Source organism: Mus caroli, chromosome 8 (assembly GCF_900094665.2).
Source record: "Mus caroli chromosome 8, CAROLI_EIJ_v1.1, whole genome shotgun sequence".
NCBI classification, from domain to species: Eukaryota; Metazoa; Chordata; class Mammalia; order Rodentia; family Muridae; genus Mus; species Mus caroli.
This window is the reverse complement of record NC_034577.1, coordinates 108321630-108342045: the sequence shown is the minus strand read 5'-3', so window position 1 is coordinate 108342045 and position 20416 is coordinate 108321630. Positions and strand designations below refer to the sequence as shown.

The 20416-nt window shown below is 48.7% G+C and overlaps 1 protein-coding gene across 1 annotated transcript in view; it reads right to left on the bottom strand.

Annotated features, from left to right (window-relative positions):
* Gan (gigaxonin) overlaps positions 1–18274 on the bottom strand; it is a 48427-nt gene extending 30153 nt beyond the window's left edge. The window contains exon 1 of the mRNA XM_021170549.2: positions 17796–18274. Coding sequence (XP_021026208.1) covers positions 17796–17962 — 167 coding nt within the window. The 5' untranslated portion in view covers positions 17963–18274. The remainder of the gene's footprint in view (positions 1–17795) is intronic.
* Positions 18275–20416: the final 2142 nt, after the last annotated feature.

Below are 20416 nucleotides of genomic sequence, written 5' to 3'. Positions count from 1 at the left end.
CAGACTCCAAGCGTTTCTAGGGCTGTGGCTTAGTTCAGGCGCTGTCCTGAAGACGGTGAGGCCCGCGGGGTCCTGCGGAGGTTCAGAAGCAGCTCCTGCCAGAGCTGTGACCTACCCCCCACATCCTCCCCGGGCTGTGATACTGGCACAGGCACAGGGCGCTCTTTCCTTTTCTCAGGAGCCTGGTCTCCACTGTGATTAAGGAAACAGCACTGGCTTTGCTTTGATGCCACACAAGAAGATACATGGTTATCTTTGAGAACCAGTGACTTGAAGGAAGAAGGAATTTACCTTAAGGAGGCCACATTTTTCTGGAAAGAGACTGTGGGAATTCAGCATGTATTACAACTTAGTAGAGGGCTGGGGAAAGGGCTGTTGGCAAATCGTCTACCACGGAAGCATGAGGCCTGGAACTGGGTCCTCAGCACCTACGCAGAAGCCACATGTGGTCATGCATCTGTGCCCCAGTGATGTGGGCTGAGGGTGGAAACAGCTAACAGGTGGGGCTGAGAGACTTTGTCTTAAAAATATGAAATACTCAAAGGAAACGTATGGAAGTGTATTGGTGTTTTGCCAGCCCACTTCTCACAGAGACCGGAAGAAGGTGAAGGATCCCCTGGAACTAGAGATGGTTGTGAGCTGCCATGTGAGTGCTGGAAACTGAACCTGCGTCCTCTTAGAAGAGTGGTCCATGGTCTCAACAGCTGAGGTATATCTATATGAGCCTCTATACAATGTATCTTGACCAAACCCACCCTCCAATCCCTCTAGACCCCATAGTACATGCTCCTCCTACCATCGTGACCTTTCTAAAAAACCACTAACCACTGAGTCCAATCAGTGCTGCCTGCCTCCCAGGCAACCTACCAGGGGTCACATCCCTGAAAGACATGGCACCCCTTCAACCAATGAACATCAATTGCCAATAGCTCCTCTGCTTGGGTGAAGCCTCTCTCATCTCCTCTGGCACTGATGACAGCTTGGTCCTATACAGGTTCACAGAGCCACTGTGAGGTCATGAGGGCACCAGTCTGTTTTGTCCATAGTCCTCCTCCAAATCCTCCAGCTTTTGGACTTCTGCCATGTTCCCTGAGCCTTGTGGGAGGCAATACAGCTGGAGAGAGCCTGTCTGAAAAGGGGGGGGTGTGTGTGAAGAGGCCCCCTAGCCTCTAGAAGCATGTGCACACACACACACACACACACACACGTAAACTACAGGTGTGACATACAAAAAGGATGCAATGGGGGGACATCTAGTGTGTATCTAGGAGTTTGGGACAGGGAGGAAGCAGCAGCAACCCTGGCATCACAGAAAGCATAGGAATGAAGACTCATAGTGACAATGACTCCAAGCAGAAACAGCCACCCCCACTGAGAGAGAGAGAGAGAGAGAGAGAGAGAGAGAGCCTGTGACCCCCGCGATACACACTGCTCAGCTTAGTCTTATGCAACTAAGCCCCTCCTTGTCCCAGAGAGGTACTGACAGAACTTCAGAGAGCCAGCCGGTGCTTCCCACTCCAGCAGCTATGGCAACAGCACTTCTAAACAAAGTGTCAACAAGATCAAATGTGTTGTGGACTCTGGGAGTTTGTGTTGTAACTCCCTTGTGTCAAATGGTACAGTCCACAACTGCCTTCTTTCCAGCCTGCTCAGAGTCTACTCCTCTTCCGGATGCTCCTCTTAGTAAACTACTCTTTCTATCCAATTGTGTACAAAGACAAACCAATAAATACCAGGGGGAAAGGTGTTACAGCCTGTAGGTGGATGCTGAAACCAGCAAGACAGTGGGTTAAGTATCAACTCCCAGATCTACTTCCTGGTTACCAAGAGAAAGCTGCGTAGGCCAGGAGATGTCTGTGACCGGAGTCTGCTAGTGTCGGGACCCCACTGACGGCATGCGGTTTTAGATCTGAAACACCCTGGCGGGCACACTCCTACCATGGCTGTTGTTGGGAGACTAACCTCAGCCCAAGCTGAGGGGCACTGGATGAAGCAACCGACGCATTTTCACCTGGCATCAAAGTCATGACACATAGGAAAAGCTGAGGAACCGCTACAGACAGACACTCATCTGTGATGATCTCCATCTTTTCATGGTGATTGTATGTATGTATGTATGTATGCGTGCATGAATGTATGTGTGTGTGCATGCATGCATGCATGCATGCATGCATGGGTTTTACATGCACCACCTGAGTGCAGGCACCCTTCACAGAGGCTAGAAGAGGGTGTTAGATCCTCTGAACCCAGAGTTGCAGGCCACTAAGTGCTGGGAACTGAACCTGGGTCTTCTGCATAAGTGCTCTTCATAGTTGAGGGGTCTCTCCAGTCCCCTTTCCTTTCCTTTCTTGATTCCGACTCTGCTGAGCTGGCCAGGTACCATGGACAGCATCCTTCAAGTCAGGGTTGGCTAAGTTATATGGTCCCTTGTGGCTGAAGTCTGGCAGGGATGCTCCTGAATGCCGAGGTACCTTCATCTATGGGGAGACCCTATCTCCTACTGGTCAGTTGGGCAAACAGCTCCGACAGGGCTCTCCACTGCAACCACTAGTTTTCCTTTCATAGGTAATGACACATTGGAGATAATATGGGTAAATATAAAGATCCATTGATTTCTCAGACTCTTGCCTAGTGACCTCAGTGCCTACCAGTGGATCTGCCTGCAATGACCACCACCGTTGGTATGATGATGTCTACCCCCACCTATGTCTCTGTCTACCTTCTCATCTCCCCCCTCAACAGACACACTGAGGTCTCTTTTTAGGTTGCCTAGCCTGGCTTTGAACTCATGACTCTCGTTTCAGCACCCTGAGTGAGTAGCTTCAAGGACTTCTATGTCAGTTCCCTTTACAGATGTTAACTGAGACGCTTCTGTAGAGGCACGCTGCATCTCCTCTCCCATTTGCAGATATATGTTTGTCCGTTTCATTCACTCAACCACTCATTCAAAGACACACAATGGCTGTTTACTTCATTCTGATTATAATTCAGCAGGGTCCTTTGTTGCTTGAATTGCTGTAATCTGGCCACTACAATTTTTTGAGGCTGGCTTTTTTTTGGTCCCTCCTTACTTTCTGGCACAAGGCACTTGAGGCTTATGGAGTAGTTTTCCTGCCTTGGCACCAAGCCAACTAGGTCTCTGAAGACCTTAGAGTTTTAAATGTTATCTGATTCTAGTCTGGAAACCTCCCTCTGGCGGCCACAGGGTGGAGGGAGCTGGGCCAGTGGAGGGGCCGACCCAGCTCGGGGCCAATAGGAGCTGGAGGTTGAGTGGGCAGGGTATGTCCGGGAGGAGACAGACTCCAGAAAGCAGAGGCCAGAAGGGATGCTTTGGCGTGGATCAGATGCTGAGGGAAAGCTGGGAGGAGGGCTCTTGTCAGCAGCTCTCAGCTCTCTCCTGGGGAGCCTGTGGTATATTAAAGGTAATGGAAGGGGCCAGCAAGCTGGCTCAGTGGGTACAGTACTTGTCCTGCAAGCCTAATGACCTGAATCCATCCCTGGAACCCGTATAAAGGTAGAAGGAGGGAATCAACTCCACAAAACTGTCTCAACCTCCACACCCTTGCTGGGGGATGTGTAGCACCCCATCATATACACACCTAAATATTATTTCTATATATAAATTTGTAAAAAAGAAAACAACCAAACCAACAACAACAACAACAACAAAACTGGGGCTGGAGAGATGGCTCAGTGGTTAAGAGCACTGACTGCTCTTCCGAAGGTCCTGAGTTCAAATCCCAGAAACCACACGATGGCTCACAACCATCCATAATGAGATCTGATGCCCTCTTCTGGTGCATCTTAGATATAATAATAAATAAATCTTAAAAAAAAAAATGAAGGGAAATAAGGGTCTGGGGAGGCGGCTCAGTGGGTAAGAGTATTTGTTCTTATGGCAGGAAGACCTGAGTTCAAATCCTGAGCCACTCACATGGAGTGTGTCTGTAAGCCCAGGGTTTGAGGACAGAGATCTTGTCTTCACTGTCTGTTGGCTGTCTTGGGTGATTCTTACCGTCTTCTGCATTCAGGGTGGATGCCACCACCCCTTCACTTACAAGGAACCTGTTTCTTCAAGCTTCCGTTCTATGTTCTGTCTCCTTTTCTTGCCATTTTAATCTCTGCTGAGTCCCTGTCCTGCTGGAAACCATGCCTGACCCTCACATGTGCTCAGTGAGAAGCAGAGTGGCTGTCCAACAGTCCCTTCTGACAGTGTCTGACCTCCACTTCTTAGCTAAGGCTTGGGGAGACAGCTCTCCTGGTGTAAGTCCCCTGTTGCCTTCACTCTGCAATTAAACGTGCATTTCATGGCTCCACTGAACCTGTTTTTTGAAGAGCTGTGACACATAATCTCCAGATGCAGTGTAAACTAAGACATTTCTCTGCCTTGGCCTGTTTATCACTGCCCATCACTTTCTTGACATTCTGTCTCTCCTCACTCCAGTGACACCTATTGTTTCCCCCACAGCCGGTGACAGTGAAGCGGAGTACTTCCCACACAAGCCGAAGGATGGGAGTTTGAGTTTGGGGTAATGAGTACCTGCTATCGTAGCTCTAGGAAGGTAGAGACAGGAGGATCCCTGGGGTTCACTGGAAGCCAGTCTAGCTGAATTGGGGGGCTCCAGTTCAGTCAGAGACCCTGTTTCAAAAGATAAGTTTTAGGGCTGGCGAGATGGCTCAGTGGGTAAGAGCACTGACTGCTCTTCCAAAGGTCCTGAGTTCAAATCCCAGCAACCACGTGGTGGCTCACAACCATCTGTAATGAGAACTGACGCCCTTTTCTGGCGCGTCTGAAGAAAGCTACAGTGTACCTGAGCGAGCAGAATTGACCAGAGCAAGTGGGGCTGATCAGAGTGAGCGGAGGTCCTAATAATTCAATTCCCAACAACCACATGAAGGCTCACAACCATCTGTACAGCTACAGTGCACCCATATACATAAAATAAATAAATAAATAAAATCTTAAAAAAAAAATAAGGTTGAGAGCAATAGACACCCAAAGTCAACCTCTGGCCTTGGCATGGCACATCACTTGCATGTTCACACACATACACACACACTCACAAACACACACACCCCTCAGATAAATAAGTAAAGGAAGAAGGGGGGAGGGAAGGAGAGATGGAGGGAGAGAGGGAGGGAGGAAGGGAGGCAGGCAGGCAGAAGAGAACGTTCGAGGAAGACATCTCCTTTTCTTGTCATATTAATCTCTTCTGAGTCCCTGTCCCTGCTGGAAAGCATTTTTACTGACAGAAGATTTGACGTGAAGTAAGTTCCAGGGCAAGCATGAACATAAATAGTAAGCACACAGACATGACTCCAGGATCACAGAGGCTCACCACTCACAATCAGAAATAAGCTGAGATGGACTCTCATGACATCTCTTTATGCATGGGAAATACATTTTCTAAATTTAAGTACGGTTTTCGTAATTTCCTAGTCACTAACGTTTACATTTTCAAAGACAAAGCTGGAAAATGCAAGTTAAATTTCAAGATGAGCTCAAAGGCAGAATGGTGACCCAGCAACTTTTGAAGCAAATTCTTCTAGAATGAAACAAGCCAGAGTCTTGCTCTGGCCACACCCCAATCTTCTGAAAACACACAAGAGAGATGCATTCATGACGAGACATGCTGACACTTCCAGATTTTCTCCTTCGGAATTATTTCTCAAGATGTCATTGAAAAGTGGCTCCTTCAACGACCTTGAGACCTCATGCAAAAGGTTATGTCAGAAGTGTAGCTCTTTGCTCGGGCTACTGTGTGTGACATTTACTTTGTAGTTTTGAAGGCCAAAAGGCTGAAGACAGGTGCCAGGCTGCCCAGGCTCCTCCTGGATCCTCCATGCTTGTCTTTATATAGCAGACAGAGAAATGGAATGGGGGTTGGGAGGGAAGTGGGCTAACGGGTCCCTCCCTCACTAACAAAGGGCTGCTCAGCTTCTTCTTTGCTACAGTACACAAATGGCACTAAATACCACAGACACGCCACATTCCAGCAGCGGGTTCAAATTTCTCTCACTTTCCATTTTCTCTTTCCATATGNAGCAGTGAGAGGGAGGAGGAGGAAGAAGAGAAGGAAGAAGAGGAAGAGGGGAACAGGAGAAGGGTTTATGGCTTTTCAAACACAGCAAGCCTCCTGAAGAAACATAAGGGGTTATTTCATCCTCTCAGAGTGCTCCGTGAGCTTTAAGGGCGGGCTTTTCTGCCTGAGTAGGATCAACAGAAGCTACTAGCACCTCACACACTTGGAGGTGACTCCAGGATCAGCCTCTATTTAGCAGCGCTACACTCCAGCTTCAAGCTACTTCTTTGCTTCTGGCAGCTCCTTAATTTATAACCCGCTGCTATAACCGTCTCCAAACAACTTGAGGCTGCACATGGCTTTCCAGTGTTGTCAAGGGAATGAATGCTTCTCTGCTGAGTCCCCAGCCCTGCTGGGACAGTGCTTCACTCACTGCTGCTACTGTTTCTGAATACAGAGTTTGGCCTCTCCTCCCGGGCCTCTTGGTACCAAAGCTGACCATGTTGTTGAAGTCAGCACATCAGGACCCCCTCATCAGTTACTCTTTGCAGTATGATGGCGACTCTGTCCTCCTTCCATCACTAATACATACTCAGCCACGGAGCAAAATGTTTGGCCAAAAGTTTCATCTTACGGGGTTTCATCTACAGCATCTTGAAGGCCAGCATCAGTACTTACAGGTTACACCTAAGCCCCTCTCATACATACAAGATGCACTTATGACTCTAGCACCTCTGGTCTCGAAATACAGAATGATGGGATTTCAGAACAGCCAGGCCAACTGTCTGTTCCCTCTGCTGGACAAAGGACTGATGGAAGGCAGGCTGAAGCACTCTGCCGCAGGCTAACGAGGCCTGTGTGTGAGAGGGAATGATTTGGCCGTGCTGGGAAAACACTGTCCACAGAGGGATATCTGAAGCAGGCGTGTGTGTGTGTGTGTGTGTGTGTATGTGTGTGCGTGTGTACATGCACGTAAGTGAAGGACAAATGGACAAATGGATACACGTGCTCATGCATGTGAAGGGCTGAGGCCCATGGGGTCTTTGTCACTCTCCGCCTCATTTTGAGGGATGAAGTACCTGACTGAACCTGAGCTGACCCCTTTGGTGACAGTGACCGACTGGCCAGGGAGCTCTGGTAGTCATCTCTCTCCGCCTTCCCAGCATTGGGATCTGAACTCAGGTCTTCATGCTTGCGTGGGAAGCACTTTGCTCTCTGAGCCAGCTGAAGCAGGTCTTGAAGGATGGACATGAATTTACTGGCCTGAAGGTAGCAGAAGTTCAGAAAGGCAGAGGGTAGCCCCAAGGCTGATCGGGAGCCCCATGCACAGGAGGGCGAGGCTCCGATGGACGGTTATCTCCTGGCCTCAACAACTGTGCTCTTACTTAGTTTTATGGTTAGGCCCCCCACCCCTGAACTGAAACAGGAGCCAGCTGATTTCTCCTCAACCCTGACATCAGCTAAGCTCAGGGCCTCACCCTTGCCATGGGAGGAGGGCTCCATTCTCGCCCTTGCCAGGCCGCACAGCAGACAATTCTTTACCACATTCCAGGAGATGTTCTGTAATGACAGCAGCTTAGGACTGAATAAGGACCTAAGCTAATGAGACCCAGCCTGCTAGAACACTCTGCCTCCCTCCCCTCCTATGCACCCTCACAGCACTTGGGTCCAGCCACATGTCGGCTCATCGTCTCCTGTCCTGCATGGTCGCACACCTGTCCTAGCTGAGCACCTCCACAGACCCATCTCCCCTCTCTTCACACCTTGTTTACACATGGCTTTCTTCACTTGTGACCCCAGGGAGGAAGTCCTTACACCTCCTGCAGGTTAAACAGCCTTTGTTCCACATCAGGCGGATTCTACCTTATAGGAAAGTCCTATAGGGCCCTAACCTCATTCCCAGCATCAGTGCTGTGAGCACTTTCCATAGGTGAAAATGCAGCCATCATCAGTGAGGTAGGGGACCATCTTGGTGCTTCCTTTTCCTCTCCACCAGGTCACAATGGCAATAGCACCAACTGAGCCCCCTGCTCCATCCACAGCCCAGCCCTAGACCAGGCTCCCTACTTCCCATGAGAAAAACTACAACAGCCTCACATAGGGCTCCTGCTTCTGCTCAGACTCCTCCAACCTGCTCTCAAGTGACCTTAAAAGAAATGCACAAACAAGACTCTACATTCTCTCTCCAAGAAACTGCCAGTGCCATTCATAACCTGTCGGCTCTACCCTGAGCTGAGTGATATCAGGAATGTGCTCTTTTGTCCCCCTCCCCTCCCTCTACTCTTCCACCTCCTAATACAGGGAAAGCGCAACCCAATCTAGGAGCACTGTGGCACCAGCACGCCTCTGGGACCAGACACTCGTGGGCCTCTGCTCTGCTCTGCAGACACCCTGCCCCAACTGCTGGTCCCAACCCAGCACCACTCTCCCCTGCTCTTCGGCTTAGATGTCTCCTCCCTCACAGGTTCTTCTAACAGAACATGTTCCTTGAGGCAGTCCTCAAAGCACCCACCCCCTTCCTCTCTGCCATTACGGGACTGTGTACCACGGCTTCCCAGTGTACACTTCACAGGTGGCAGAACACTGCCTGCCTGGCTCAGGGCAGGGCTGCCCACAAACACAAAAGGTTAGCAAGCCTATTGCAGCACAGCAGTCCGGAGTCTCTCTTGCCACTTAGGGACGGGTGCTCCCTGTGCAGGAGGCCTCACAGAGACTGGTCAATGCTTACAGTGAGATTTCAGAAGTGTCTACCTTAGGAGACAGAAGTTTCCTCCCTCATTCCTGACCTCTGACCTCTCTCCTAGATGCTGGGACCACACTATGAAAAAAAAAAAAAAAAGAATACCCAAAATAGTTTTGATATCTTAGATACGTGTTTATTTTTTCACTAGCTCCACAGAGGTAGGGAAATAAAGAGCCAGCCTAGAGTTCCAGCAACCAATCTTAGTGTTGACCCTGTTTGGTGAAAGGCAGTGATTATCCACTCTAATAGCGGGAAGGCGCCCTTGGGAGGCCAGGCACCAGCAGCCTGTAGCTGCTAAGACTTGGAGTTACCCCCTGGATGGATGGATCTCCTGATGGCCGACTTGCCCTGTCTTCAGTGTCCTGAACAACTGACACGGATACCACCAAGGCCCCTCCCCATTAACTGTACCAGATAACCAGGGCGCAGGGCATTTCGGCCACTTTAGACAATCCTCCCTCCCTAACTGTGACCGGCAGGAACAGCCCATCGGCACACGTGTGATGACATTTGAGAAGAATGCTCTGGCCATGACGGTGGTGAACACTGTCCTTGGCACCCTTTCCTCCCACAAGGAGACAGCAGGAAGCATTTGTCTCCTCGCTCCTGGGCTCTGCTGCAGGAGGGGACAGCACTTTACACCTCCACGCCAATAGTGTGTGTTGTATGGTTTATGTAGGGGACAGCGTTGGTATCTGCACAGATGCTGAGGAGGCAGGAGAGCACGGTGATGAGCCACACCAAAGAGGAGTCTGGAAAGTGCTGCCAGAGGTCAAAGAGCCACACCAGGAGGGTGTGGCTACACACCGTAATCCTGACACCCCAGACATGGCAGCCAAAGGAGTCTAAATTTGAGGCTACTGTGGGCTCCAAAGCTGAGGTCCTGACTAAAGGCAGAGAAGCAGGGGCTGGAAAGATGGCTCATTGTTGAGAATGTTAGCTGTTCTTCCAGAGGACAGTTCTAAGTCGGTACCAAGTTGGGTGGCTCACAACCACCTGTAATCCAGCTCCAGAGGCTCCAAAAGATGTGCGCATGCACGCGCGCATGGGCGCACACGCACGCGCGCGCACACACACACACACACACACACACACACACACACACATTCTCTCTCTCTCTCACACACACACACACATAAGCTCTCTCTCTCTCTCACACACACACACACACATTCTCTCTCTCTCTCACACACACACACAAAGAGGGAGGGAAGGAGGGAGGGAGAGAGGGAAGGATGGAGGGAGGGATCTTTAAAAACTACAGCAAACAGTCCTATACCAGCTCCCCTGAAGGAAAAGCTGGAGTGCACGTACATCCCCTTTACTAGGAAAAAGAAGCCTATGCAGTGAGCCAAGGGTTCCTGCAGCCTCAGATTCTGTCTCTGAAGACGAAGCGGGACCCCAGCCTACAGAACACAGGGCAGATACGAGTATCAGATACGGCTCCTCTCGGGATTCTCACTGAAACTGCACTGTTAAAAACTTCTGGCCTCATCTGTCATTCTTCATGGGTCAGAAGAGAGGCACATCCAACCTCATGTCCTCAAGGTTGGGGTCCAGTACAGAGACTGGCTGACAAACAATTCAAGCAACAGAAGTTTGGGGATACCTTGAGCCCCACAGCACAGACAGTGTTCAGTTTTTCAGAGGCACTAGCAGGTACTTATGATGAATGCTAACAAGACTAGAAATACATATTCCAAGGTGTATCAGCTTGTCAGCACTGAATCCTCTTTCAAGTTGTTCCTAAAAGACAGGGCAATGCTTCTGGGTAGAGAAGAACCAGAATAAACGGCATGATGGAGAGCTGGCCTCCATCAGCACGCAGCTCCAAACAGAAACAGAACATGGCTCCCCTCGGTGCTTCTTAGTTCAGCAGAGATTTAAACACCAGTCTGTCTATCTTCCACTTAGGCTGCACACTGCCCAACAAGGCTCCGTAGAACTGAGTGTGTGTTCACACTGTGCACACCTCTGTGGTGCGTAGGGGTCTGTGAAGGAGAGTCCCACTGCACGAGCCTCCCTCTGCCTTTACAGGGCTTCTATTAGTCTTCACCTTGGGGTTTTTGTTTCTGAGAGAAAGAGAGCATCTTACACTGAACCTGTAGTTCACCTTTTCAGCTAGAGTGGCTTGCCAGCCAGCTCTGGGCATCCACCTGCCTCCACTAACTCCAGCACTGGGGTTACAAACATGTGTTGCCACACCCAGATTTTATGTGGATGCTGGGGAATCTGAAGCTGGGTTCCCAGGCTTGCACAGCAAACACACTCACTGCACCACCTCCCCAGCCCTTGGAGCTTGCTAGCTCACGGTCTGTCTGTCTGCCTGTCTTTCCTTCCATCTTTTCATCAAGGCTTTATTAAACTGTCTCTTTGTTTTGTTTTGTTTTTTTGAGACAGGGTTTCTCTGTGTAGTCCTGGCTGTCCTGGAACTCACTTTGTAGACCAGGCTGGCCTCGAACTCAGAAATCTGCCGGCCTCTGCCTCCCAAGTGCTGGGATTAAAGGCCACCACCACGCCCGGCTTATTAAACTGTCTTATATTGACTGGGCAAAAAAAAAAAACTTACTTCACCTATGTATTCTTTTTCTAGCGTTGTTAACCAGAGGAAACCCAAGAATTCTTTTCTTAGATGGAGCGTGGAGAGTGAGAGATGAGGAGAGAGTGTATTTCCTTCACTCAGACCAGAAGTTAACCTTCCAGATTTACAACATTTTCATACACATGAGATATCTTGGGGATGGGACTTCAACTAAAGTTCATGTAGTTACAATATACATATATATTTGTATTGTGTCTGTTTAACCCGGATCCAAATGAAAGAAGGCCATGGTCAGGCTTTGGAGATTTCAGATTTTTAGCCTGTATGTTTCCTACAGTCACTCTGTGACAATGTTGGACTTTTGTCACTGACTTCCACGGGTGCTGGGAGGCAAACATCACCCCATCATCATGTGGCCTGGTCACAGCCCAATTCTGTTCTGCAAGCACGAGGGTGGAGGGCTCTGCCCGGGGGGGGGGGGTACATGCAGCCTTTATCAACTGCCAGGCCTGCCCCCGTTCACCTGAGTTTTCCATCCTTTTCCCTTTCAGGCTTCCCAGGGCTTAGAAGGCACAGAGCCATGGGAATCACTGAAGTTCACGGCTGTAACTGGAGCCTGCCATTTGTCACAACCCACACCCCCACATCCCCGCCCTTAACCTAGAATCCTAACTTGCAAATTATTCATTTACATTATAGCTTCAGTACACAAAATGATAGCCTTTCTCCTTGGGAAGGATGAAATAGCTCCCTGAGACTTGCTGCCTGCTACTCAAACCAAATGCCTCCTTATTTGTCTTAATTATGTTTTCTTTATGGATTATAAAGAGCTTGCAGGTCCCTCTTTGGCAGCATGAGATGAACTGATTAGCACTCCACACAATAGGTAATGTGGTTTTCACTCCTAAGGCTTAGAGTCCCTATGTGGAAAAGCACTTTACTCGAATCTTAACTATAAAATGAGAATTACTGTAAAAATGATAAAGGAGACTGATGGGAAAATCCAAAATATAAAAGTCAAAGGAGTCGGGAGGGAAAAGGAGATGGGCCAATCAGATGAGCAGCACCAATTACAGTGAGCTCCATCACCAGACTCTCAACAATATCGGAACTCAGGACAACAACATATCCCTCTCTGTCCCTGCAACAGTCTAACAAGAACTGTATTGATTTGTTTCTGCATTTGAAACCTTCCTCTCTACTCAGGGCGCTCTGATCAGTGACACTCACTGTTGTACACAAACAAGTACGTTTAAGCTGAAGGAATGAGACTTAAGGACGGCACCAGTTCAGGAAGGCTTAGTTTCCACAGAAGACCAGACCACAGCACGCTGGTGATCTGAAAGGGATCCGAAGGCGAGCACCACTTTTTCCTTTTGAATTTTCCTTTTGAAATTTGAATTTTCCTTTTGAAAAACTCACATATGTATGGGGTTTAACCAAATAAGATGAAGAAGAGCATTGCATTTTAAGAAGTTAAATGTGTTCATTTTAAATGTGTGCACGTTCTTGTCCACACAGCAGAGTACGTGTGTCAAGATCAGACTCCAATTTTTAGGAGTCGGGGTCTCTCGTCCTACCATGTGTAGGTCTCAGAGATGAAACTCAGGTCACCAGGTTTGGCAGCAAGCGCCTTTACCTGCTGGACATTTTAAGAGACTTAACTCTAAGATCCTCAGGACAGCTGTACTGTTTCAAGCAATTGCTAGGAAAGTCTTATAGTAGGCAGATAAAACCAAACAAGAACCAGACCCATTAGAAAATTTAGGCTCACTTTATTTCCTGTCACTGCAAGGGCCTGACAAGAGATAGGTGCCAAGAGCCTCAAAGAGTGGTGCAGATTCAGACAGAGCCTTAGAACCCAGGGTACTGGAAGAATCCTAAGAAATGCAAGAGGCAATCCTGGTTCCTGAGAACCCTCCCAGAGACCACTCAGGAGCTGCTACAAACTCAACGCACAGGGAAAAGATGAAAATATCAAAGAAAGCAAAAGACTGTTCACAGAACATCACTCGGCAATGCCTTTGGTTCATGGTAAGGACCGGAGTGGGCGTGGCTGCCTGAGGGAGTGGCTCAGCTTCAGGATAAAGGATGCAAAAGGTAGGTTAAAGTCTACTTAGTTACTTGTGTAAGGGAATCAAGAAAAAGGGCATTGGGAGCTAACAACATGCTCTGTATATAGTGAACCACATTAGAGATTAGTACTTAAATCCCAGTGACACTAATTGTTCAGATATCCCTGAAATGGATGTTAACAATTTCTATGCTACTATGAAACTTGGCTCTCCAATTGAGCTCATGTCAGCCTCCTTCAGTATTTTTCTCCACACTACCCATGAGTCAAATCTTAGATTTCAATGGCAAAACAGGATTGTCAATAATTAGGCCTGGAATGTACCCAAGTTAACAGTGTGAAACAAGTGCTCCTTATGACACAATGCTCCTGGCTGCATTCATACAGAACACCCAACAAAGTCCTGCAGGGCAAGGCAAGGGGGGGGGGCTTCTTGGCATCAGTGCATATATGATGACATACACAGAACTAGAAAGAGACAACCCCTCTACTACACACATGAAAAGCAAAGGAAAGGCCTTCATGGTTACATATTACACGGTCTTTAACACCATATGGCACAGTCAACTTCAACCAATAAGGAAACCAGGTCCTACAAAAAGTTCAAGATGACCAGAACCAGACTGCAAAGATGAGCATCTCACTGCACCTTCACTAGACCAACCAGAAAACAAACGAACAAAGCCATTCCCATTGCCAGCTGACTCATCAAAGGGTTGAAAAAAATAAATCTTGGGGAACTCTTTACTGTCCAGGACTGAATGCTACACAGTATCATCACAGGTCCTGGAAATGTGTAAATTCTGCAAAGTGCACACAGGACCAGGAACCTGAACAGAGCCACTTTCATGTCACTTCACAAGCACAGAAAGATCTTCAAATCTGTCACCTGCATCACCCCCAAGAATAGCTTGAGAGGGAAGGGCAGAGCTTCCCATCAGGTCAACAGGACTGGGCTGGATACAGAAGAGCCTCAGACAGAAAGTGAGGTAAACTGTGCAGTACTCCAAAGCAATTCCTTACACACTCAAGGAGCCATTCTCGGGGGTGGGGGTGGGGGTGGGAGTGTCACAGTTTCTGAGAAAGGAGAGACAGCGAGCATTGTAGCCGCTAGCACAGTCCTGCATTTCTGAGGCTCACAGCTGCAGTGAGGTCTAGTTTCCCCAGCAAGCTATAACCAAATGCCAGGCAGGGCGGGCCTGTGGGGAAGGCAGCTTCCCAGTTGCAGAGCTAAGTGATGCACAGATCACGGGAAGATCTGCTCATCTCCCCTGAGCACCACGACACTCGAACTTCAGAACACACAGGCTCAACCTCAGACCTCCCTCCGCTGGCTATGAGGGATTTATTGCTGAAACTGAGTTTCCTGGCATTTCCCCTTTTTACTGAAAAATCTTTTTTTAACATGGCATGCTTGAAATTGGCTATTTATTGAGAGGACAAACAAGAAAAGAAAAGACAAAGACTAAACCAGTAAGTTATACAAGACCTTTGAATAGTAAGTAGAAAATATGTCGACCATGTTGCCATCTTTCCTAGAGTGACAAAGTTGGGCTGGCGTCCTAGACTACACACCGTTAGACCTCCTGTGACATTTATTCTATCTAGGGTAAGGGCATGGAACAAATCCATACTTTTAGATTTATAGATAAAAAACCTCACAGACCTAATTCATTCTGTTTCAATGCCATTTCAACAAAGCTACATTTTAAAATTCCAATAGCACTGGTGTCAAAAGTTATTAAGCTGGGGACTGGAGAGATGGCTTGGTAGCTATGAGCTCAGGGAACACAGGTTCAGTTCCCAGTACCCATATGGCAGCTTATAATCATCTGTAACTCCAGAGGAGTCAACGTCCTCGTCGGCATCTGCAGGCACTTCACACATGTGGTGCACAGACACACATGCAGGCAAAAAAGCCTATTCACATAAAATAAAAAGAAATAATTGAAAAAGTTTATCAAGATACATTGCATATATGAAATTATCCAAGAATAAAAATATTCTAAAAATAAATAAGAACAAAAAAAATTAAGCTTTGTTATTAAGTAGTAATTTAGATTACTTTGGAATTGAAATTGATAATCTAAAAATATCACAGGGGTGGTCTAGCATTTCAGTAGTCAAACTTAACACAGCCTGTTAATAAAGAAAATTCAATTTATTGGTAAAATATTAACATTACTTTCCCTACCAGTTGCAAAAACTGGTTAAAAATGAAAATCAAAATGGCTCAGTCTATGACCATGTTGACAAGCATTTAAGTCAGTGGTCTGCAAGCTCCCTAAAGCTGCAATTCTTTAACACAGTCCTTCACGTTGTGGTGACCCCTCCCCCAACCATAAAATAGTTTTTGTTGCTACTTCACAACTCTAATTGTGCTACCATTATGAATCTCTATGTAAATTTCAGTATCTTCTTATGGTCTTAGGTAACCCCTGGAAAAGGGTCATCTGACCCCCAAGGGTCGCAACCCATAAAACGAGACTACTGATTTAAATGATAAAAATAGTATAAGCCATCAAGTGTTGGTTTTATCCCAAGTACATCCAAATACAACCGATGTTGTCATCCGGAACAGTGGTAGCAGGACATTATGCATAGTAAACTTGGGAGTGGACTCCTAGCTCAACCACGAAGCACCAGGAGCCTCGCCATCTAAGTTGGTAACATCCTCTGAGACACCATTTTTCTACTTGGAAACTGACAAGCCATGGCCCAGAGGAAATCTGTCCTAACTGCTGGACAGACTTGCATGGAGAGCTGTTGACGGTCTGAAGATCATTACACATTTCTTTGTAGGTGCCTCGGAGATTAAATGGCACAAAACCACACTGTGCCCCTCATTTGTCATTTTAATGAGCAGGAGTCAAGACTAAATCATCCCCAACAACCCACAGCGAGGCAGGTAAGAGCTGAGACCGAAGCAGATCTCCAGACGCCCAGAGCGGCGCTCTTCTTAACCAGTTCACACGGCAATACAACAGAGCCAAACCTCTGATGTCCACTGGGAAGCGAGGTAATCACTCATTCAACACATTTATTCTGGCACCAGGCACCAGTCCCTATAGGAAGGTCCCAGCAAGAAACAAAAGAAAAATCCTTGGCCTACTGACTTTACATTGTGGCTCACTCACGGAGATGAGCAAAATACAGGGTTTACTGCAGTGGTAAGTATCACAGAGAGAGATGGAGACAGTGTTTCAGGATATGCAACTTTAGAGCCAGGTGCCATTTAAGGATCTGTAACAATACTGCATCCATTGTAGTTTTCCTAAGCATTTCCCAAACTGGGATTACTCTGTTTCGGGAAAGGTCTGGCCTGGAAATTCAGTTTGATTGATTGCCTTAACCTCTGAACTGCCAGCTCTGAGCTGTCATATTGGTGATCTAAATTTCCTGTTTATAGACACCTGACCCCTAAGTCCACAAAGAGCCCAATGTTATAAGGCCAGGCTAGGCTAGAAGCCAAAAGTTTCAAGGGCACTTGGATTGCTTCTTGAGTTTGAACGTCTCCAAAAGCAAAGATTTAAGAACAGCGTATGTGTCGAGTTCTGCTGGGACAGAGCTCTAAGAAACGGCATACACATAATTTTCCATTTTCTGACCTGTCAATTCTAGTGACATTGTCTATCATTAGTCTATATTTAACCAGCTTACTGGGCACTTTCTCAACCTTTTAGTGCCCCCCACTCACCACCCACCCCCGATATTAAAAGAGCAACCCAGTTTGCCTGAAGGAAAGTTGCTAAAGAAAAGACGAGGGCCCATCTCACAAATTCTGATCCGATGCTATAAGCTTGGTCTCAACCTTTTCATTAACCTAGTAAACTAGGCTAAGGTTTGCGTCGCCTAAGTTTTACAGTGCCCTCTTGGTGGTTACAATCGCTGGGTCCTCGGTGGTCACTGTAGCCAAAGAACGACCGCGGGTCTTCTCAAATTCGCAACAGTTTAGCCTGTTTGTAACAAGGGAGTGGCAAAGTGACAGTTGGGCTTGGGGGTGGGGGCTTCCCACCGACATCTTTCAGGGTTCTCCTTCTGCCTACGCCACGGGTGTTTGTTTTGGCTTCCCCGCGCAAAACCTGGCCAGCCCACTGTGCGGTGTCTGGGAGGTAAAACTTCTGCGGGGCTCCGCGGGCCGGGCGGGGCCTGTCGGGGCGAAGGGGCGGCTCTTCCCGGAGCAGCCCCGCCCTGCTCGCGGGTGCGGGTCCAGGACGGCCTGTACACCGTGTCTGGGGCTTTTGCGGACCTCCAGGGACTCCGGGATCGGGGCGATCTCGGTGGGGAAAGGAGTCTCCGGGAAAGGCCCATGGGCGCCCGAGGGGCGCGGCAGCAGAGCCACAGGAGCCGCAGGCGGCCAGGCCAGAGAGAGAGGGAGGGATGCGGAGGCGATGGGCGGCGGCGCCCGCTCACCTGATGTACGGGCTGGCCGCCGCCAGGATGTTCTTCTGCACCGGGATCTCCTCGCCGTCGAGGACCAGATGCGCGTCGCAGAAACGCGCCTCCTCCCGGAACGAGCTGAGCGCCCGCAGCAGGCGCGCGGCGTGCTGAGGGTCGGACACAGCGCTGCCCTCGGCCATCGCGCCTCCCGCTCCTCCGCCACCACCCGCCCGACCCGCCCGCCCGAATCCCGCGCGCGTCCCCGTCGGCCACTCCTCGCGTCCGCTCGCCCTCCCGTCCGGACTGAGTGAAGCTCTGGAGTCAGAGCTGGAAGTTCAACAACGCGCCTGCGCCATCGGCAGCGCGTGCGGACGGCGCCTTTAAGGAGCTGTGCCGTTGCGTCATCTTTCCGCGACGCCCCCGCGCCCCGCCCTACATCTCAGCAGCCAATCCGAAGGGCTGGGCTGCGAGCGCCGGGCGCGCCCACGGGTTGTGCTCGGTGCGGGCGGAAGGGTTTAGCTGTTCCGCGGTATCCAATTCTGAGTCTCGGCGATTCGAGTGCTCTCAGTGTGGAAGGGAATGAGACGCAGAGTGAAACCGAGGACTTATTATTCCTTTCGCGGGAGTTACGCCTCGCTACGTTCACGTCCATTAGTTCCGGGCAGAGCGCGGAGTCCGCCAGAAGCCTTCGCTGAAGAGGTCGCGAGTGAAGCGAGAGAAACAAGCAGTTTTGCAAGGCTGTGGCAAGGAAGGTGTTTTCCTCTTGCAATTGGGGACCGGGAGCAATGGAAGGGTTTTAAATACCGCGGTAGGGGTAAGGTGTTCCGAACGCTACTAAGATCGGGATCTTTAAAGCAGATCGATGCCAAGATTAGATAATGGCCTGGATGAAAGGACTCCGTGGTATATGCCCTCCCTTCCGCCCCCGCACCAGCGTACAATTGGGAAGGAGAGGGGGTCCAGTTAATTGCATGATTGCCATCCCTACCTTTTAGGAAAGATAAAGTCTGAAAGACTAGGGGGTATGAAGGCCAGAAGGATGGTGGGGACTTCCCACAGAGGCAGATCAAGGCTATGGTACTAAGCACCCCTGAGTGTGCTCACTCTGCAGGGCGAGCCTCATCTGAGTCCCTGGAAGTTGCTGAAGGTGCTTGGGAGTGGAGGAAGTAGCTACCATTTTGTGCAAACATTAGGTGCTCGAGGCTACAGAGAAGTCTTACAAGGACCAAGGATCAGAACATTGGGGCAGCATTCAAGGTAAAGGCAGGATGGGGTTTTTCAGTGCGTCAGCACAGCCTCCCGTAGTCCAAAGGTTCCAAGGGAAGTCTTGGTTTTCACCCTGGAAGCAGCAAGGCTTTGGCGTCACTGATAGGAATCAGAGTATAAACTGTACTCAGGATAGGAGACTAGGGAAAGCAAGGAAGTTACTAGTAGAAGATCGAGACAGTTCCAGTTTCCATTTCAAACACAGTATCTATACCTGCAGTGATAAAAGTATCTAGACTCTAAACCAGGAGGTGGTAACGCACGCCTTTAATCCCAGCACCAGGGAGGCAGAGGCAGGCAGATCTCTGTGAGTTCCCGGCCCACCGAGAGAATTCCAGAACAGCCAGGGGCTACATAGAGAAACCCTATCTTGAAAAACCAAAGAGACAACCCCTGCATCCAAAAAAAAAAGAAAAAGAAAAAAAGAAAAGTAAGCTGTGTCAAAACTAAGGTCTGGGAAAGCAGAGCTGAGTAGAGCTAACAAGGAACTGTGAGTTACTAATTAGTAAGGCTTGTAGTGGGCTGTGTTGTATACAGCCTCTGTATTTGTGCCTGTTGAGAAAATATAATAATAAAATAATGCAGGCCTGTTTTCGCATAGTGCTTCTGGGCTCAGTCAACACTCTTTTGTTTAAGTAGTTGCTGTGTTTTGAACATTGCTCTGTAAGACGCTTTTTTTATCCACATGACTAGCTCACTTCCATGTATATTGTGGCCTGGCACGATTTCCAGGTGCCAAGCCCTTGGTATCAGAGTACCTGGTACAAAGTGCTCCTCACTTAGGGTTGGATGGCTGGTGGGTGGTGTTTTATTCTAAGTGTGAATATTAAATAAATGTTTCCTGGGTTGTTTTTTTTTTGTTCTTGTGCATTTTCTCTCTGTTGTGCTGTTGTCGAAAGTGGATGATGTGAGTGTGTGGAGGTGGTCTGTAGAGTGCTTGCTGTGCAACCATGAGGACCAGAACTCTACATCCGGCACCCATGAAAAGCCAGGCTCTGCAGTATGCACTTGTGATCCTGCCAGGGGTCGGAGAAGGTCCTGGGAGATGGGCAAGAACATCCCTGGGACTTGGTGGCCAGCCAGTTTAGCGAGAATCAGAGTCCTAAGGACACTGTTTCAAAAACAATGTAGAAAGGTGGTTGAGGAAAGACACCTGATGTCAGCCTCCAGTGTCTTCAGATGCTTGCACACTTACCCCTCCTCCCTAATTTCCCCCCACCCCCACGATGTATATGACTAGGAGAGCTTTACACAACACAGGTATTTGATTCAAACGTATTCATTGATTGTAATAATGATCTATTCTTCAAATGCCAGAGGTTCCGAAATATACAGCTCTGATAACAGAGTGCTGGCCAGTTATCTGAGGATGGGAAGGTTCTCTGTCT